Source organism: Cygnus atratus, chromosome 15 (assembly GCF_013377495.2).
Source record: "Cygnus atratus isolate AKBS03 ecotype Queensland, Australia chromosome 15, CAtr_DNAZoo_HiC_assembly, whole genome shotgun sequence".
Classification (NCBI taxonomy): Eukaryota; Metazoa; Chordata; class Aves; order Anseriformes; family Anatidae; genus Cygnus; species Cygnus atratus.
The window spans coordinates 15,000,019-15,020,343 of NC_066376.1; the positions used below are offsets into that span (position 1 = coordinate 15,000,019).

The 20,325-nt window shown below is 35.3% G+C and overlaps 1 protein-coding gene across 4 annotated transcripts in view; it reads right to left on the minus strand.

Annotated features, from left to right (window-relative positions):
- RBFOX1 (RNA binding fox-1 homolog 1) overlaps positions 1–20,325 on the minus strand; it is an 869,105-nt gene that overhangs the window by 145,619 nt on the left and 703,161 nt on the right. For all 4 annotated transcript variants that reach the window (XM_050713747.1, XM_050713748.1, XM_035548778.1 and 1 more), the window contains one exon: positions 4,530–4,772. In XM_050713747.1, coding sequence (XP_050569704.1) covers positions 4,530–4,772 — 243 coding nt within the window. The remainder of the gene's footprint in view (positions 1–4,529; positions 4,773–20,325) is intronic.

The window sequence follows — 20,325 nt, forward strand, 5'->3', positions numbered from 1 at the left end:
TGTACATTTTCTCCTGTTTAATAACATCTGAATAGAGAGTTAGTAATTTGTAGACATACTAAGTACCACTCATTTCCAGCACTTGTCCTAACAGAACACTGTTTCACACTATTTTATCAAAATAACACATAAAAAAAAGTACTAGGAAATACATTTTGCAAATACAAGAGCATTTCTAATCCCACATCTTCACTGCTAAATTGATTTCTATTAAATTGTATTTCAACTAGTTATGCACAACATGTAGAAAATTAAAATCTTAACAATATCAGAAAGTTCTGTACTTCTTGTTTGCAATTTTCCGTGTGCTTTGTAGTAAAATTGAGCAAAAGCAAGAAGGAGAAAATATTAGTTCTTAACTGAAAATGACTTTGGAATGAAACTAAGAGATAAGTAAGGAATGGCATGCTTGTTGACAGAGTAACTTGGTTCAATTAACAAAAACTAATTAGAGATGCCCAAACCAGTTGGGAGTGCAAAGAAAGTCAGTCCTACAAATGATAAAAGATATCTGGAGCATTATTTTCACATATTGTGAGTTCTGTGGAGAAACTCAATGTATAAAGAGTTGGTGCAATGGTTTCTTATAAAAAGTAAAATTCAAAAAAAAAAATTCCTTCATATTAAATTCTCATTAAAATATTTTAGATTTGATCAAGAAAATACTCACTAATGTACCACACAAACTCCAAGACTGTTTAAAGCACTGCCATTTTGGCTTTACACCCATTTTGAAAGGTTCTGAATGATCAAAGACTATTCAGGAAACACTTACTAGTGCCTATAGATTATGCTCATAAGAAAATCAAGTCTACAGAATTCCTATATTAATAGCACTTTAATGTGCACAAAACTGCAAAGCTGTAATAAAACTGATGATTGGAATCTTGTTCAATTTGCAGTGAATGCAAATACTGACATCGGCTCCAGCTGGACCAGTATCACATTCTGCATTGCAGTGAAGGGTTCAAGAGAAGTTGTATGCAACTTTTTATTTTTATCTCTATTTATCTCTTCACTGTGGTTTGGGTTATACAAGACCCGGTGGGAGCTCTAGCTACAATGTAAGATTCTTTCAGACAAAATGACACAAAAAGAAAAGGGCAGACAAAGCCAGGGTACGTGTCTAACCTTAGTGTGGATTAAGTCCTTCACAGATAAAATTAAGTCACTTCTGATAACTGTTCTACAATTTAGGAAATCGCCCTGCAGCTCATTAGCTTTATATTTTGAAATTTTAAGATCCAGTTTTAGTGGCATATACAGCTTCAAATGTACAGAAGTATATATGTAAATAACAAAACTCAAAAATTGGCCTTGCTTCAAATAGCTTATCTAATCTACATTAATCACCACAATATTGTTTTTGTGAATGATCAATCAATTGTTTTTCTTTTCAATGCAAGTAACACAATTTACTGACAGTAAACTGTAAAAATATTGGGCCCTACCAAAAAATACCACTGCCTTCCCTAATCAACTCCACTTAAAATTCTTAAAGATTGGAAACCAACTATTCAGAAAGCTAGCAGGAACTGGAAAGAAACATTAACATTTTTTCATTCAACAGTAAAGACCACATGGAGTTAAAATGTAGACACAGTGCTACTGAAGCTCTATTTCAAAATGCAGACACATATTAAACCCACAAAGAGATGTACAGAGGTGGACCCTCATAATATTACAAAAACCAAATGCCTAGGTTCCATCTCCATATACCTATTTATAATGTCTCTACAGTGTGTTAAGTGCAATACTAAAGATCTAGGTACCCATAATTAAATTGTGCAAACAATATTTGACTGTAAATTTGTAAAACTGGTGAATAATATGCTAAATGTCAAGGGTACCGTGAACAATGTAGATCCACATAGAAACACTTCTTGTAAATTTGTATTTTCAGTGTACTGTTTTCCAAGGAGGGACAGTATCCACAACTTTCAATGTAACATTGCAATTTAGAAAGAAATATATATATATATACTTTTTTAATAACGACTTTCTCAAAAGCACCCTAATGTCAAAAGCAAGGAAATCTAATTCTTTATGAACAGCATGGGAACTACTCAAAACAAAGTTGTGTACATTACTCTGTAAAAAAGGAAACTGGAAGGCAAGAAAAGGATCCATAATAAAAAGAGCAAATAAGTATATGAAATTCCCCAAATACAAAAGGTTAGTAGTATTGCAGTGTTATCCTTCAGAAGATGGAAGTTCACTCCAAGTGGAGCCAGAAAGGAGAAAGTATGTGACAGGTAAAATGCAAACTGCATATGAGGAAGGCAAAAAGGAAATTAGAAGACCATATAGCAAATTACACAAACCAAATTCCAATAAAATCTATTAGCATATCAGAAGTAGGAAACTCTCAAGGGAATCAGTGAATTTGCTGGAACTAGTATTGAATAGAACACTTGGAAAAAGTATGGGCATTCCAGACAATCCAAATGATTTCTTTTCATCAGTCTTTACCACAGAAAATGTTGGAAAAATGTATACCCAACTTTTCTGATAGAGGGACAAACACTCCTTCAAACTGAAAAATCAAGAAGCAGAGAGCAAACACAATAAATTGAAAGCAATAAATGATGAGGGATGAGCTCCAGCCCTACTCACATCAACAGGTGTTTTACCATTGATTTTAGCAGCAGCAGTCTTTTACTTCAGAACCAAATAGCAACAGGCCAACAGTTCAGAAACACAAAAAGGCTGAGCTGGGCATCACAGAGATCTATTCAGTGTGCAGCAGTGGTCAAAAAGAGCAAGGGAAATAGCAAAATATAGAAAGAATGAGAAAAGGACAATGGCAAAGATGATATTTTTAATCAATATCCAACCTCTTCTGGAGTACCTATTCAGCTTAGAGTTCCTGTTCTAAACCAATGACAGTGGCATTCGGCAACAGTTGGCAAAAACAATTATGGAAGAAAATTTAAAAAGTTGGAAAGAACCAGGAAGTTAACTTAGCAAAGAGATCTATAAGAGGGAATCCTGTAGAGCTGAATACTTGAAATGTCCTCACACTGCTACAGCAAAGGGCAAGTTAGAGCAATAGAAAGATGCCAAATCAAAAAGTAAAGGACTTAAGTATTTTATTGCATAGACCACAAAACTGGGTAATTAATTCAGAAGGGCATCTCCTTACAGGAAGAGGGGTTAATGACTACCTGCACGGTTCAATTCATAATAGCAAGGAATATTCTTTCTTTCCTTTTTATTTATTATTATTATTTTGCCCCCTCAGGTATATGTGATTGAATGTGGTGTGGCACAAAACTCATGTGGGCTTGCTCAGTACTGATACATCTGTGATGACCTTGCTACTTTCTTAAAGGCTCAAGGACTTCCTTCTCCTTTTTCAAAGGCTAACACATGAATAAGATGGAAGTGCCCTAGGTAATTCCTAGTCTTCTAGATGCAGAATATAAGATGTTAGTGTTTTTCTTTCTTGCTCATATCCATATAAAGAAATTAGTGACATGGCAAGACACACAGATCTTCAAAGCAACTCATTTAACAGTACACACTTTCCCTCTCCCTCCTGCCCTGATGCATGAAACTTGAAGTTCAAGGAGACAAAGGGGCAGTAAGATGAGGGATGGAGTATGGTTGAAGCAAGGAGAGCAATGACAGCTAGTAGGTAGGGATGCTTCAAGCATAAACTCAAACTGCAGTGTGCTGTCTGTTCTGTGTAGATCCTACATGCGCGATGCAGGTGCTCAGTGGCTCAGAAATCTGCCAGCTGACAGCACTGGGTATGTTGGGTTCCAATCTAGAACTAAGACAGAAGCACTAAACTATCAATGTATGAAATTTGTGACTTTTAAATTACAAGATAAGGATATCCAAGGAGTCTCTTGCATAATTCATAACACTTCAGAACTCCATATATAACTCACATAGAAGGAAAGCCTAACATTTCTGCTCTGTTGAGCACAGACCCACACACAACTTTGGTACAGGCTGCATGAAAAACTCTCCAGAAAATATAGCGTTGCAGGTATGTTCTTGACAATACTCATTCATGCAGTTATTTAAGTAATTTTAATTTAGGATCATTCAATGAATACTTATATGAAAATTTATACTCCTGTTTGTCAAAGATACAGAGCTCATTAAAAATTACAAAATAAGTTACTGTTTTTTGTGTTTTTCTTTTTGTTTGTTTGTTTTTTCCAAACAAACACTAACAAATGTTCTTTTCCAATGTTTTCCTAGATCAGACTTAGTCCAAGTTTATTATACGATTCACGGACTTGCTGTTGAACAGTTTGTCTCTCTGCTACTGAAAAGGAACTACTGATTCTACAGAGCTCCCACACTGCCTGAGAGACTCCAAAAGCAGAGAAACAATATTCTCCTATCTCAACAACATTTTACAATTATCAATTTAACATTGATAAACTATCAATGCTAAAATTGCTGGTAATCCTAGTACAAGTGAAGTGTACATAAGAATTAGTGTTATCAATAAATACACATATCACTTGAAATACATAGCTTTAAAAATAGGCAAAACTTTGACTTACTGTGGCTGTGCCGGAGACAGTTTGTGCATTTGTGTCAGCTGCACTCTGTTCAGAGTGTGTCTGAGCAGGAGGGTACATGTTTAACGTGTGCTCTGGAACAGTGGTTTGGCCTGTGTAGTCTGGAGCTGGATGAGGATGTGGGGCTGTGTATTCTGCAGGGATACCGTTCTGAGGAGGAGCAAACTGGGCTGAGGCGTAAGGCTGTGCCATTGTGTCAGGAGGTGCTGTAGCTTCCTGATTACCCTGTGAAGATCAAAGGGGAAAGAAAAGGAAGAAGAAATGTGAAGTGAGATAAAATAATTTAGAAAGTAATGATAGTATTTTGCTACAATTGCTGGCCTGAAAAGGGCACAATGTTTGTTTCTTGAGGAGAATATTTCCTATCTGAGTTAAATCCATTTTCCTAACCTTACTAAATCTTACTACAATTAGAATCTGTAACTGTAGACTGTTCTTTAACTGTAAAAAGTCAGTGAAAGCTTACCTCAACTAATGCCTCCAGTCAGACAAGGAAAAGGGACAAAGCTTAGTTAATTCCAAATGTTTCCAAGTGCAACTGCTAATACAAAGCTCTGGTAAGGCTAGCTCATGGTCTGGGATCCATTCTGACTTACCCTCCGCAGAACTCCTCTGCAACCTGCACACAGAGGGGAATTTGGGTGTATTCTGTTAACACACCTGAAAATATTTATATGAAATAATGCTCTATGTGGTATTCAAAACTACTTTGAGGTACACTGTATTGAACAACTGCATGCCACAAATGTTTAAATTTATGAGATTCACAATACTAAATATTTGAATATTAAACAAATACATCAACTTAAAATCTTCTACTAACATAAAATTTTTCTCTTATGTTATGGTCTCTTAATAGAAATAGATTTGGAGAGCTTTAAAGGTTATATAAATTTGAAGACAATAGTATTTCATTTCCATATTACAATACACCTGTACCATTAAAAACAGATATCTCTACAGATAGATTCATCCTTATGTTTTATGTAGAACTAGGAAGTCAATCATGCTAATCTGTCAGTTAGAGACTTCTGACTAAATGCTCTGCTCATACCAAATACTAATGATACTGGGGAGAAAATGTACAGAACAATCTTTTGGAACCTATATAAATGATGTCCAAAGTATGATGTTACAGGCGATACAGCATTAGAGGCTTAGAGGCCATTAAGACTGGGACTATGGACTCCAAAACTCGGATGGGCTAGCTGATTTACAAGAGAAAATTATCTCTTTAACTATCAAGTAATATAAAAATGAATATTTGAGTAATTGTATTTATTTATTTATTTATAATGCTTTGTCATTTTTCCACTACAACATATACAAGTATATGCACAGGGGTACTCTAAGGATTTATGTTATTTCTATTCATCAGTCCTTGATTTCCTAATTTCAAAATAGACCTGATGAATAGAAGTCATTCTTTTGCACTTCATACCTAATGATAGTTCCACCCAACTTCAGCTAACTCAGACATTGGTGATCTGACCTGAACTCGGCCTAAGCTAAATTTAAAAATTTACAATATCACAGCACAGGAAAAAACATTGGTACACGGCAGGCTTAGAAGAGAAAATTACATTTTGCTTTGTAAAAGGCACTCCCTTTGTCCTAGAAAATGAAGATTTAGCAATAGCAATCGAAACCTCCCTAATTTTAATCCCACCTTTGCTACTGTTTTACTGTACAGCCTTGAGCAAGTAGTTTACATTGCTACCTTCACCAATCTTTAAAATGAAAACAGTGGCATTTAGGTACTTCACTTGGTTAAGTCAGTAAATTTTATTGGCATATATATCATATATATACAATATTTCCAAGCTTTATGTTACACTGAAACTTTCCATTAAAAAAAAAAAAAAGGACATTCAAACCACTTGTAAATGTACACATATACCTTATTATATTAAAATGGCAAGGTCCCTTTTTTATTTATTTTATACTTTCACTTAAAAAAAAAGATAAAAAACAATAATGAATGGATTCCACTATAGACATTTAATAATGGTAGATAAGTATTTTGCAGATGCAAGGGAGCTTAGACTTTTTTTAATGAATTATTTCAGGACAGCCTTCAGCAAGTGGCAAGAAAGAACAACAGCAAATCGAATTCTGCCTATGCGAGCATTTTCACCTTGCTGGATTTGAAACACAGTAGCTGGTTACTGCTGATCTTTAGGGCTCTGCCTTCATGTTAGATGCTAAACATGGCATTAGAGTCAGCAGCTGTTAAAAAAAGAACATTAGTTGTAACAAAGGGATCAAGAGCTAACGTCCAGGTGCATTCGATCTAAAGGTTTTTGTACTACTCTGAGTCCTAAAACAGATGTTGTGAGACCCTCACTGTTTCTCATTAACATTGACAGCAGTTCCATGAAACCCTAATTAATATTCAAAGCATTTACACTTAGTGCTAATTACAGCTAATATTTAATTAAGAGGATTGAGCTTTTATATGATTTCTCACCAGCAACTCCAAATAATTCATTATTTAGATTTATCATAAAATGGCAAACTGCACTGGAAATTACCTTCATATTGCAGAGGCTCTTCTACCTCATTCACTGGACTTGCTAAACTGAGGTTTGGATTGCTTATTAATCGGGCCTTGGTTACAAATAAATAAGCAGTGAAGGGTTTTATTATTATTATTATTATATATATATATGAAACTTCAACATGTTCAGGGATTTACAGCTTTGTCATAATAAATAAATAAGCTTAGAGTAGAAAACTGGCGAGCAAGGTTATCATTCCAGGCATTGTGTGTTCATTAAATTGTTTTTGGGAAAAAAATACAAAAAAAAAAAAAAACTACATGTTTATTCTACTGCTAGCTATAAGTTTAAAATGATAATGACAATGAATCTGAGTTGTTATTCTCTTAAAAGCAGATGCTTATTATAGCCTTTAAAATCAGTGTGAATTTTTGAATCACAATGAATTCAGTAGACAATATTACAAGGTATTATAAAAGCATGCAGGTATAAATATATTCTTTACTACTTACATAGGTATCATGCTAATAGCTCATTGTTTTGAATATAAATTTATGCTAAGAACAATGTACTGCAAACTAACAAATATATATACATGTGGTTAACAAAAACTCCAAGCTACACAAAACTCAGATATATTTGAGTAGATTTTAATGAATTAAAAATTCTTAAGTCACTTAAAATGAACTAAAATGAATAAAGGAAATAGTAGGTTTAATTAATTGATCTTAGAATATGCAATGGCCTTGAAAGCAGCAGGAGATATTGATCCTAAATTAGCCCATGAATTCAGGTATTAGAGCAATCTCAAAACTGTGGTTGACAGTACACAGATGTTGCTTAAAACAATCTAGGCATGAGAGGCTAAACAGAAGTTGTCATTTCAGACTCAGATCCAAGTATCTTTAAGTTTAAATGACCCCTTAATGCTTGCTTTGTGCATGGTTTTTAATAAAGTAGTTGTTGGCAACAGAAAGAAGAACAAAGGATGGCAGACAGTCAGGCTCTGTTTAAATGTTCTGGCCTGAGATTTAATGAAAACCACATTTCAACTGAAAAGTATGCTTTACGTGGCAGTGTATAAAATCAGCTTTTATTGCTTTCTGGTTAAATGTTGAACTTTAAAGAACAAAAAACTGAAAGTGTTCTCATGATGGAGGTAAGTGAAGTTGCTCCTATTCCATATGTTTACATTACTCCATTTGAAGCAAAGCTTAGAATATAAAATGCTCCTAGTATCGCAGATCTCAACATGCCTTTTCAGCATCTTCTGCTCTGAAAGGATTTCATAATTAAGAAATGTGTGAAAAGTGTCAAAACATAATAAAGCAAGCTTGTTATGTTTGTACACAAAAGACAGAGTAGAGAAAACATTACTTACACAGCGTTCTTTTTAAAAACACATTTGCAGCATAAAAATGTATTTATTAAATGAAAACCTTTCTGCTTGCCTGCATTTTAAAGCCTAACTAACAGTTTATTGTTTGTTTTACTCTATTTTCTGTTTGGTGCATTTTCTTTCTTTGGCAAGAGATAATTCACATTTAGAGAAAGCCTCTCATACAGTAGTTAAATGAGCCAAACTGCATCATATCCTCAGGGCATGGAAACAAAGAAGAAAAATGCAACATTGCTCTGTAAGCCTGCTGGTTGTAAGAACAGCTCCGTTAGATATATCAAGCACAGCAGAGATACATAATAACTGGTGTAGTTTGCCTTCCATCAGAATGGCTAAGCAACAAAACACGTATTAGAAGTCTTGCATGCAATGGTGCAGCTGGTTATAAGAAACACCTTGTTTTGACTAAAATCAAGAGTTTCAAGTGAAAATAAAAGTGAAAATACCTGCTGTACCATCCTGCTCCTTTTATCCTCCATAAACTTAGCAGCTGCTCTAGTCCCAGGCCATACAGCATCTGCCCAAAGCAAGCATCAATTATGGATGAGGGCGTGTGAGCAATGTAATGTGTGTATGAGTGTGGATGATAGGGGTGTTGAAGGAGGGGGAGCTAATGCAAGGCTTACTGACCTCCCTCTCAACATCTGACTGCTCCCAAAACCTAATCCAGATGGGACTCTTTCAGTTTGCAGGGCCTCGCCCCATCAATCACAGCAGGCCACTCCTCTGTCTCCTGCTACTAGTTATAGAGTGCACCACTGAGCAGATGATTGCACACAGAAGAAGAAAAAACACAGCTTGACTACATTAATAGCTGTTTAAAAAACATTAGAAATGCTACTATGTCTGTTGCCAGAAGCAGAACATTTTTGTTTCAAAATTAAGACAGCTGTATTCAAAGTTACAAAAAATCCTAAACTTCTAGTAATTTGGGGTTTTTGATTGTTACAACATGCATATCTCTGTGTGATTAATTTTTCATACATGTGGTAGCGTTAATATCAATAAGATTTCTATTTTAAAATTGCTGAACTCCATAAGTAAACCATCAATATTGAAGCAGCCTGTTTTAGATTAAATGTACTTTATCCTTCCATGCAAATGAAATATTGTTTCCTTTTTTGTTTCATTTCATGACATCCCTATTGCTTACCAGGGGAAATATTTCAAAAATGATTCCAAGGTTTAGTTTTGTGAGGCACTTTAAACAAGTTAATACTTCACCATTAAAGGAGCTTTCCTAGTTGCTCTGGAGGTGGTTTAAAATGATTAAACTTCCAATCAAATCACATAAAGAAGAAAAAAAGAAAAAAAGATATAGATGGCCCCAAAGAATACGCTTTTATGCCACTGTGTCACTGACTGCCTACAGAGAAGAATTCAGAAACAGGGCAGACATTTAATGTGGGAATTCTTCTTACAAATGTTAGGATTTATGTTAGCATGATAATATTAATATTAAAAAGGTGGGCAGGGCAGCAGATAAACAGCTGTCAGTCCATCATTAAACCTATACTTCAACTGAAATATATTAGATTTCTGTAAAGCAGAAGTGTAATTCTTCCAGATTTGTTGCAGGCACTCCCCAGTTAATGATAATAAAAGCAGCCACTTCAGATTTTTCAGAAGGAATCAGACATCCAACCACACTGAACCAATAATCTGACTTTTTTTGCAAGCTTTCTTTGTTGTAGCTTAATTATCTGGCCAGGCCAGTTGACTCAGATCGTTTACTTCTGCAGTTATACAAAATGAATTCTCCAGCCACCTCTCTTTTTTGGAAGGTTCCTCATAGAGATTCAGATTTCATTTAAAAAACAGTATTGTTCCCCAGTAAGAGCATCCTTAAAAGAAAGAAAATGTAAAATATATTTTTGCTAGAGATAAAAAAAGAAAAAAAGCAATAGTAAGGAAACAAAAAAGATTTTATTCACTACCTCAACAACAAAGTACCATTTCTTTACTCTCATTACTGAGAAACATCTACTTTTGGTTCTCTTCACATATAACATACTGTACTCAGGTAAATGTCTATGTTCTTAGTACTGCTATGTATACATCTGAAAACGAAATGTTTATTTTGTGTCAGTGTCTGATGTGTGGAACAGACTAATGAAAATCACAACACCCACAAAGCAGGAAGCTTAAATATATTTACTTACATTTCAAAGAAGACAAACTTACTTAAAAATAAGTCCTTGTCTAAATTCCTGCCTACGTTCAAGACCACATATTATCATGGATGTAGAGATACATATTAAGAAAGATTTCTCTCTAGCATCATCATTCTTTCCAGGTGTCGCTGCTCAAGCTTTCTACTACCTTTATGACTGTGATTTATTACACTAGCTTTCCTTATCCTACATGACAACTCTTTCTATTGATATTTTCTATGTCCCAAATAAACATAATTCTGTCACATTAATTTGCATTTGCTTTAGCGTTACCATCTAAATCTTTCTTTCTCTTACTTACGCTTCCTGCCTGTCTCCCACTTTTTGCCAACTCTATTAGACCCGTATTTTATGTCTTTTCAACTACAGCTCAACCTCCTATTCAATCAATCAGTATTTTCCTCTTTTAAACAAATGAAAAGGTTTTTACATCACATTTTAAAAACATCAGTCTCCAAATTTGCCTAAAGACCATATAGCAAGAGAATCTGAAGTATTCAGCAGATTTAGCTAAAAATTCATTTCCAAAAGGATAACAGATTCCTCAAACATTTCAAAGAAAGTTGTAAAAGGAGCTTTTCCTTTTCCACAGGTTAATATAGGAAAGTCCACCTAAGTCTCATTTTACACCTTTACTAGAGCATACTGAAGAAGATGATGTAGCATCCTTGAGGGTGAGAGGATGGGGAAGGATTGGATTGTCAACCTACACACAAGGTGCCTAAAAAGCTGCCCAGACATATGCCCTTTAAAGGGCATAGCAATCAATATTTAGTCTAACTGTCAGCGAGTTATGAGTGCCATGTGAAGACCAGGTTCAAAACTGTGTAACAGCTTCAGAAAAGACTTGTATGATGTGCCAGAATGTAAGTTCACCTAGGACATCCAACAGGGGAATTAACTAATACACCTGAGGGCAGTTCTGATATTCATGGGGGTCTTGAGAATTTAGAGGAAAGGGCTGAGAAAAACCTGACTAAAATCTGTCTCCTGGGACAGGATAGCCCCCTGCATTGGTACAGGCTAGGGACTGGCTGGCAAGGAAGCAGCTCTGCAGAAAAGGATCTGCTGGGGTCCTGGTGTACGACAAGTTAAGCATGAATCAGCAGTCAGCCTTTAAGACAACAACAACTAACTGTGTAGTGGGGTGCATTAATAAAAAGGCGGTCTGTGAATTGAGGAAAAAGATTATTCCTCCTAGAACAGCACTTCTGAAGCAGCATCTGTGTCTGGTGTGGAGTCCCCCAGGACAGAAGATACACTTGCAAACTGGAGAGTGCAGAGGCGGGTTGCAAAAACTTGGAGGACTGGAGCACATGGCTTGAGAAGAGGCAAGGGAGCTGATTTAGCTTAGCTTGCAGGAGAGAGGGCAAACAAACAGCTTCATAGCATCTTCTCCAACCTAATGGGTAGTTACAGAGAGAGAACCAGACTTTTCTCAGAGGGGCAGAGTGAAAGAAGCAGTGGTGATGGTTAAAAGTTGCAGAAACTAAAATTTTGTTTGCCCATAAAGAATAAAAAACTGGATATGAAGGCAGCTAAGCACAGGAACATGCCATTCAGAGAGGCAGTGGAAGCTTGGAGACTCAAAACTTAACTGGACAAGCCCCTGAGCAAGCTGAAATATCTGTGCAGTTAGCCCTGATTTCCAAAAGGAAGTTGGGATTGCACGGCCTCTGAAGTTCCCTTCCAGCCTAAATTCTTCTGATTCTGTGTGGTTTCAACAATAAAATATATTCAAAATGAATTTTATACTTCCATCTTATTTGATGTCTTTCCTCATAAAGGATTTACTGACAGGGAAGAGATGAGTTACAACTTCTAGTCTGCTTTCTCTCCTCAAGAAATCATATTTCAGTTCTTTCAGATGGACTTTGAAAACTTTCTTAGAAAAATATATTTACCTTTGTTTAATCCACAGCTGAAGCAGTATGAAGGCGGTAATCACTATAGCGCATACAAGACAAGAACAGTTTAACAAACAATGCTAATAAATGTTGTGAACTGTGACGTCTTAATTATCTGCCAAATGTCACCTTTCTCTGAATTGCAGTAAAGCTAGCATGTCCATTTCCTTATTTTTTTTAGTATCTAAAAATTGGTTGTACAAGACTTTTTTTTTTCTTTTAATTATTTTTAATTGAATACTGATTGACGATATGGGATTTTTAAAGCTGCAACAGTTCCCAAATCAGTTCATAAGCAATTATAGCAAGAGAATTGAGAGGTTAATGCACTGAAGAAACAATCAATGAGAGGTGGAGAAAGAGGACAAAGCAGCAGAAATATATTATACTGCACTGACACAGAAGATTCTGTCCTGAGAAAGCATTTCTTAATAATCATAAGTTTCCAATCTGTAAGACTTACAGCAACATCTACCAAGTGGTAAATTACAGGCCTCTACAGGAGCCGGTGAAAACATCAATCTGTTCTTATGATCTACCTAACACACAGCTCAGAGCTACCACAACTGAAGTAGTGTGTGAGAGGAAAGAAACATGCACTACACCCGTGTAGCCTGCAGGTCTGCAAAGCAATCCAAATCTGGGAACTGTTGGGTTTTCTTTTATAACTACAGACAGAAAAAAAGAATCGTAGCTCAAGCAGTGAAAGCAGCAGAGATGTGTTAGCATGACTGTTTACTAGGATGCATTGGCTCTTCTGAGAAGCCATAAATACTATTCCAGGTGACGGGTGACATACTGCGCTTATGTAGCAAGAGTACTACTGGTCATGGTATAGCCCTGCATCATGCTTTGTTAGCCTCTCTCCTTGGCTTCACTGAGACTACTCCTACTTTGTAACTTACACAGAAGCATAAATATTTTCCGAAATTGAGTTAATAATAATACACGTAAATATAAATAATATGTATTATACACATATATGTGAATATTAAAAAAATAATATTTCTCTAACTGCCACCTGATTTGTCAAGGATTAAGCACTCCAAAAGTTTATCATCTGGAGAGGCTAACTGAACAGCAATTAAACCCCATTGCAGGTGTATGGCTCTTACTGGAGACATCCAATATAATATCTAGAAATCTAGAAAATCTTGTAACATAGCTAAAATAATTCATTTAAGATTTTGCTCTGAATAGACTTCAACAACTCAATCAAAATTTGCTTACAAAAATAGCTAACTATATTTCTCAGGGGATAGGATACAACCCTGTTTTTTAAAAGCACATGAATCAGTCAATTTAAGCAAGCTGAGGTCAATAGTTACACGAAGTCATTCCCAATTTACAGACGCTGCCTCATCTAGGTTATATTAAAATGAACTGGCTTTTTCAGTCGGTTTCCTAATGAACATACCACAAAATACAGCAATGTATTTGCTGACTTTATTAGCTATAGAAAGTGGTGAACCTCCAGTCACATACAGAGGCAACATCTTTGAAGGTTATTTGTTCAAAGAAACCATATCACAGTTTTGTGTTTACATAATTAGTTCTTTTTTCATGTACAAATAAATGATTTTATATTAAAAAAAATCGTGGGCAATTTGAGTGATGTGTTTCACAAGTATTACACACAGAAAGCCAGGAATCCAGAACTGCAAACATGCACAGTAGTTTTGTTTTTCAGCATAGTAGACCTTCATCTGCTTCACAAAAGCACCACCAAATTATCGCACCAAAATACTACTTGCCCTAGGAATTAAGATTTCTGGAAAAACAAGGCTAAAGGGACAGAGCAATGTTATACGAGAATACTGAAGGGCAGCAGTAGTTATTTGAGTGCAAACTGGCATGCCACCTCTTTGAACTGAATACTTTGAATGACCTTTTTTGACCAGGGACACAGTCTTTCACTGATGAGCTGTAATTTAGCCTCAGAAAAGAATGGAGACATTTTTCTTCACAGTCCCTGACACTGAATCATTTTCTAAGGCATTACCACAGTAACCGCAGTTCATCCATTATAGGTGAAACAGGTCTTGAGTTTCAGTATCTCAAATGGCAGGATCATTACTTGACTCTACTAAAATCAAGCAAGGAGCTTAGTCAGTTAATAAGGGAAACGAGAATGCAATGTCATCATAAGTTGTCTTAAGCAGCAAAACTGCCTGACGAAGATCATAGCTCCTACCTATTTGTTAGCAAACACCAATGTATACGGCGCTGCTTTTCAGGACAGTTCACTTGAACTAGCCAGGGTAAGCAATAATGATTTCTGTACTACTGTCCCCATTGAACTAGGGGGTTTGTTTTGTTTCAGTTTACTTAGTTTAAACCAGATAAATTTAGGAGGTGTATTTGCTTAGAAAGTTCCATAAAAAACAATGACAACGTTGAGTTCAGGAATCCAGAGGAAGACCAGAAAGATAAGCAGCAGTTGGACTTCAGGAAAACAGACTCAAATTTATCCAGGGAATAAGGAAACCCCAAGGATCACCCATGAAGGTCTTAAAACACAGACACGTAATCTATATTAAGTGCCCAGTTTATTTGCCCTTAGAAGCAGACTGTTTATAGACCATCAAAATTTTAAATTGCAAATGAAAATATATTATCTCCTTTTCCTTCCCCTAAAAGAAACTATCTGTATGTTGTTCATGGGTATCCTGGGCAATAACATGCAAATGTATCTGGGAATTGCACATATTCTGCAAAGTACCTGTAATTTTTCAGCTGGTGGAATTTTTGTGTTTGCATGTCCAAACCCAATGTTTTGAACAAATTTGGCAGAATATTTATGAATTCAAATTGTCCACAAATCATATCTACTAGTTGCAAGAAAAAAAGAATTGTGTTTTTCTCTTTCATATATGTTTGATTTAAATGAAGAATTTTATTTAACAGAGCTGAATATAGTTTTATAGATAAGAAATTCACCATTCTGCTCTTTGCTTTATTCAAATAAAATTTGTATATATAAAGAATCTAGAAATTAACTGTTACGATTGCTTTCAGACAATGCCCATTTCCCATTTATGTTTAATTATAACATTTCCATCTGTGTGGTATTTATGATGGAAAACAGATGACCTGAGCTGCAAGGACCAACTAACAGAGCAATGCTATCTTGTTTAATACCAGTTAAGGCAGCATTCATTTTTTGGCACTGAAATGTAATGATGGAACATCATCTTCACTGTTATTTATGCCTAAAATTAAAATGACTATCAAAATATCATTAGACACAAGGAGTACAGAGATTGGCTTCCTGCCTCAGCTATACTTCGCTATGCTTGTTTATCACTGAAATCATTTGTGTACTTCAGCTAATGCTGATGTTAAGATGTTATAATATTAACAGGTAACTGTTTACTTCGTGTTTGCTGTTAGCAAATTAAACCATAGTACTGAAGACAGGTAAAGTTTTTCTCAATGATGAGATGACAATGGCAATAAAATTTGCCTATGCAATGCAAAACTGATTTCTATAGTGAATGTCACAACTGGCTGAAAATAAATCAACAATCTATTAATAGAGAGCTACAATGAATCTGAAGTTATGATGAAAGCAAATGAAATCATTTAACGATTCCTACAGCATTGGAAAGACTTTCCCTAATTATATAAATTAGTAAGTTCTACTTTGTTAAATCTCTAAACAGCTTCTGTTGGTGTAGAAGGAAAGGCCAATTTGTCTACGTATTTTCATTTCTAGGACAGGGACTAAAACCACTCTCAGATCTGCAGAACTGTATTGGTTCTCCCCGGACATCTTCTCTAGAGATATCTTTTCTCAGACTAGCCCTTCTTCGCAAGGCTGAATATGTACAAAGGACAGCAAAACTTGCTACAAAACAGGCCTATGCCGTATGCCACATTTGTTTAACCCTGAAACGCCTAAAAACAATTTCTTTGAATAATTTTAACTTTTATTTTTTTTTTAACTTTAAAATAATGCAGATTGTGGGAATGGACACAAATGAGCTTTCTTAGTTTAAAGTTTGTTTCTGTGCCTCTGTGTGTGAGAAAGGGAAGGGTGGTGCAAGGAAAGGTTTTTCCAAAACAGAAACTGCACTTAGAAAACTTTTGGCGTATTTACCAAAAGCACACAGCTAATTTACAGCAACAGCAGCCAAAATTATTTTTTATTACACAGTGCAGCAGCATGCTTAACAGCAACAGCAACCAAACCATAGGGTTAGCAAATATAAACGTCTGCATAGGCTATTTAGGGAGAGAAGAGATATAGCCTTAAAATTGCTTTTAATCCACGTGAAGTGAAGTATCTTTTATACTAGAATGCCAGAACACTAGATTAAATAAGATATCAAAAAATATTGAAACAGTTCAGCATTTGCTGAGCATGCAACTAGCGAGATGAATAGAGCAAATGTGTTAGTATTCAGGCAGCTTCTAGCTGCAAAAGAAATTCAGATTAGATATTGCTACACAGAAATTGATAGCTAGTAGGTATTCAATCAGAAAAGTGCTTTTTCTTTTAAATATTACAATCACATGGTATAGTACATCACTTGTGTCAAGTTAAATTTAATCATATCAGCATACTTAAAGGAAAAAACCTGAATACCTACTCACATACTCATGCCAAGAGGGATTATATGAGGCTTTATGAAACCTTTTCTTTTATTTAATATTCTGATATCTGTATAGAACAATTTCGATATGTATTATACCCTCAGACTAATCTATTCCATTGTCTTTTTAATGCACACCTAGTATGTCTGAACTCATAGTCCCAGTATAATGTGTACTGTCAGTTACTTATGTTCTTCTGAAGCCTGCCTATGTAAAAGACATTTTCCTTGAAGCAGAAATAGGTATAATGAGAGTGATGCTAATTTTCCTGAGAGTAAAGCAACACCATCTGCCTTCTACTGGTTAAGAACACATCTAAAAAGGAACAATAATTTATCAGCTCACTAATGACTACTGATTTTTGTCATATTAGAATCAGGTATGTGAAGGACTCTGCTTCATGAAAGACAAGTTTTTTTGAGAAATGCCATACAGAAATGTAATAGGGTTTTACCATTTTTCCTACATATTTTTAATGGCTTATCTAAGCAAAAATGAAAAATGATTACTATTTAACCCATTAGAGAGATTACTATTAGATTAGAGATGATTACTATTTAACCCCAGAGAGAACTAAAAATTGCTTACTGTTTTTGGAAAAGCAATGGAAGGTTCTCAAAGAACATTGTCTCCAGACAATACACACCTTCTCAGCCTGATTTTAAAGGAAGAGAAGGATTGTTGTCTTCATCATTCCCCAGAAGGTGAAATTCATCTCATTTATCTTCAGGTATTTTAAGATTTTGTCGCTTTCTCTTTGCTAGTTAACATATATGTCATACACATGCATATATATATATATATATATATATATATATATATATGTATGTTTGTGGTATCCTAATAAGAATGAAATTCAATTGGAAATTACAGAGCATAGTGATTTGATCCCCCCAAAAATGTAGGTTGCTAATAAGGATTATAAAATGAATTCTAGAAAGCTAGCGTTTATATATACTTTTGTGATGGAAGAGTTAACTGTACTGCCTAGGGGGGGGGAAGCACACTCCCATAAATATAAAAATAATCTGAACTGTGTGAGGTTATTCATAGGTGCTTAAATTTACATAAGTATGCATATTGCCTTTTTTTTTTTTTTTTTTTTTTTTTTTTTTACTTCCAGTTCACTCGATACACAGTTAACTGTCATTAAAACAAACTTCTGACAAGCAGTGGTAGAAGAGATACCAATATTCATAATTATATCAAACTTATCTCTTTCAATGCATGAAATTTCTGTTTCCCAGTAAATCTTACTGCACAGGATCATCTCTGACAAATTGAACTGCCTCTCTATAGAAACTGCAATGTTTTCTCAGAGATTGTGGAAGCAGAAGAGGAATGGTAGGTATTTTCAAGAAATTCATTAGATAAATACAGACGGGGCTTGGTTTCTAACAAGGAAGTCCTTTCCCCTGAACAACAGTTCACTAGGATTAGAAGTTCAGTAGAATCCAAACGTTTTACGTTCAAATATAATGCAAACTTTTATGCTTTTAATGCAAACTTGCTTTTAATGCAAACTTTTAATGCTCTATATGACAAAGCATTGAAAGTATCTGGAAATAATAGGGAATTTTTTTCAGACTCTTTGCACAAGGCTGCATTTCATTTTTAAGCAATAACCATGTTCCATGAAGATACTCTGCTGAATTTATTTTTTCGTTTCACATATCAGTGCTTTTGCTTTACAGAAATTGTTGCGGCTTTGTAACTCTAAGATACTGAATTGAGCAAGGACACTGAAGCAGAAGCATAGTTACAGTGCAGTGAGTCTGACCTAGTTACTGAGATACTTACTATGTTAGATTAAATGTTGGGTTATGTACTGTTTTTTAATGACTATACTGCACCTTGCAGACAGATAATCAGCACAGAAGTGACAATGCCCAACACGTCACCAACTGCAAGCTCAGGGAAAATCTGGAAGCTCCTTACATCATCTCTCCTATCTACTGTATTTTCTTTCTGGACCCCCAATATGGTTTAATACATACAATCCATTTCTCCACTGAATCAGATGAAGCCTAGGCACACAATACATTTTGCTGACTCAGCAGGAGGACTCCAGCTAGGCAGTGTCTCAAAGCAACATGGTCATTTCTGCAATGCCTGGGTACTCCTTCCATTTAATAACATTCTTCTGAAAGAATGAGAAAGGCAAGGAACAGTAATTCAGGAATATCCCTCCACTAGTAATCAGAAGTGGTTCATTTTGCCAATTCACTTTCAAATGTGAGCTGAGACAAGTGGACTATGAAAAAGTCTACACGTATGAACTCGGAAAAACACTAACTTAAACACATACATTCACGCACACGAGAACAACTGCAAAAAAAATCTTCACATGACCTGAGTGATTAGCAGTGATTGGAAAGTGGAAATGTGCCTACAAACTCAACAGAAGGGATGACAACCTTTGGGTTATACAAGTACACACATAAGCCTGCTTGTTATTTTAAATAGCTTTAAAATATGTCTTCCCTTCTGCCTAAGTTGAACAACACTTAGATCTAAAAAACAAAAAAGCTGTCTGAGCATTCTATTCACTACAGAGACATGAGAAAAACACTAAGTAGAAAGCGTCAGCTAGACCAATTTTCTCCTTGAAGTGACAGAGAGGCAATAGGGGTGACACCGTATCGCATATAGACATTTTGAAAATTTGCATGTCTGCACAACATTTAATTATCCAATTTAAATGGTAAGAAGCAACTTTGAAGTTGTTTTAGACAACATGTATCAGCTACAAAAATAAAGTTATCTGTGGAAGTTAAATACTCAACTACACTCTTCATGCTATGTATATCATACAAATATAATTATGCTTCCTTTATGAAGTTAAGACGTTCTTCCGTATTCCAAGTGCCTTACAGGACAACTGTCCCAGTCCAGCTATTGTCCTTTGATGTGAACATACATTCCTGGTGAAAATAAACTTTTCTTTATTGTGGAAATGAATTAAATAAAAACGTAATTCTCAAACTGTGTAGCAGTATGAAGAAAATAAGACCAACAATGAAATGATCAGCATGATTTGATTAGTAGGTGTGAACAACCATCAAGACCGTGCAGATTCTTGAACACCAAATGAACCCAAATAGCAGAACTCAAAATGGTAGAAAGTGGTAATGATGCTATTATTTTGGATAGAAATTACTGGGGCATAAAATCAGAAAATTCATGTTGGAAGAGACC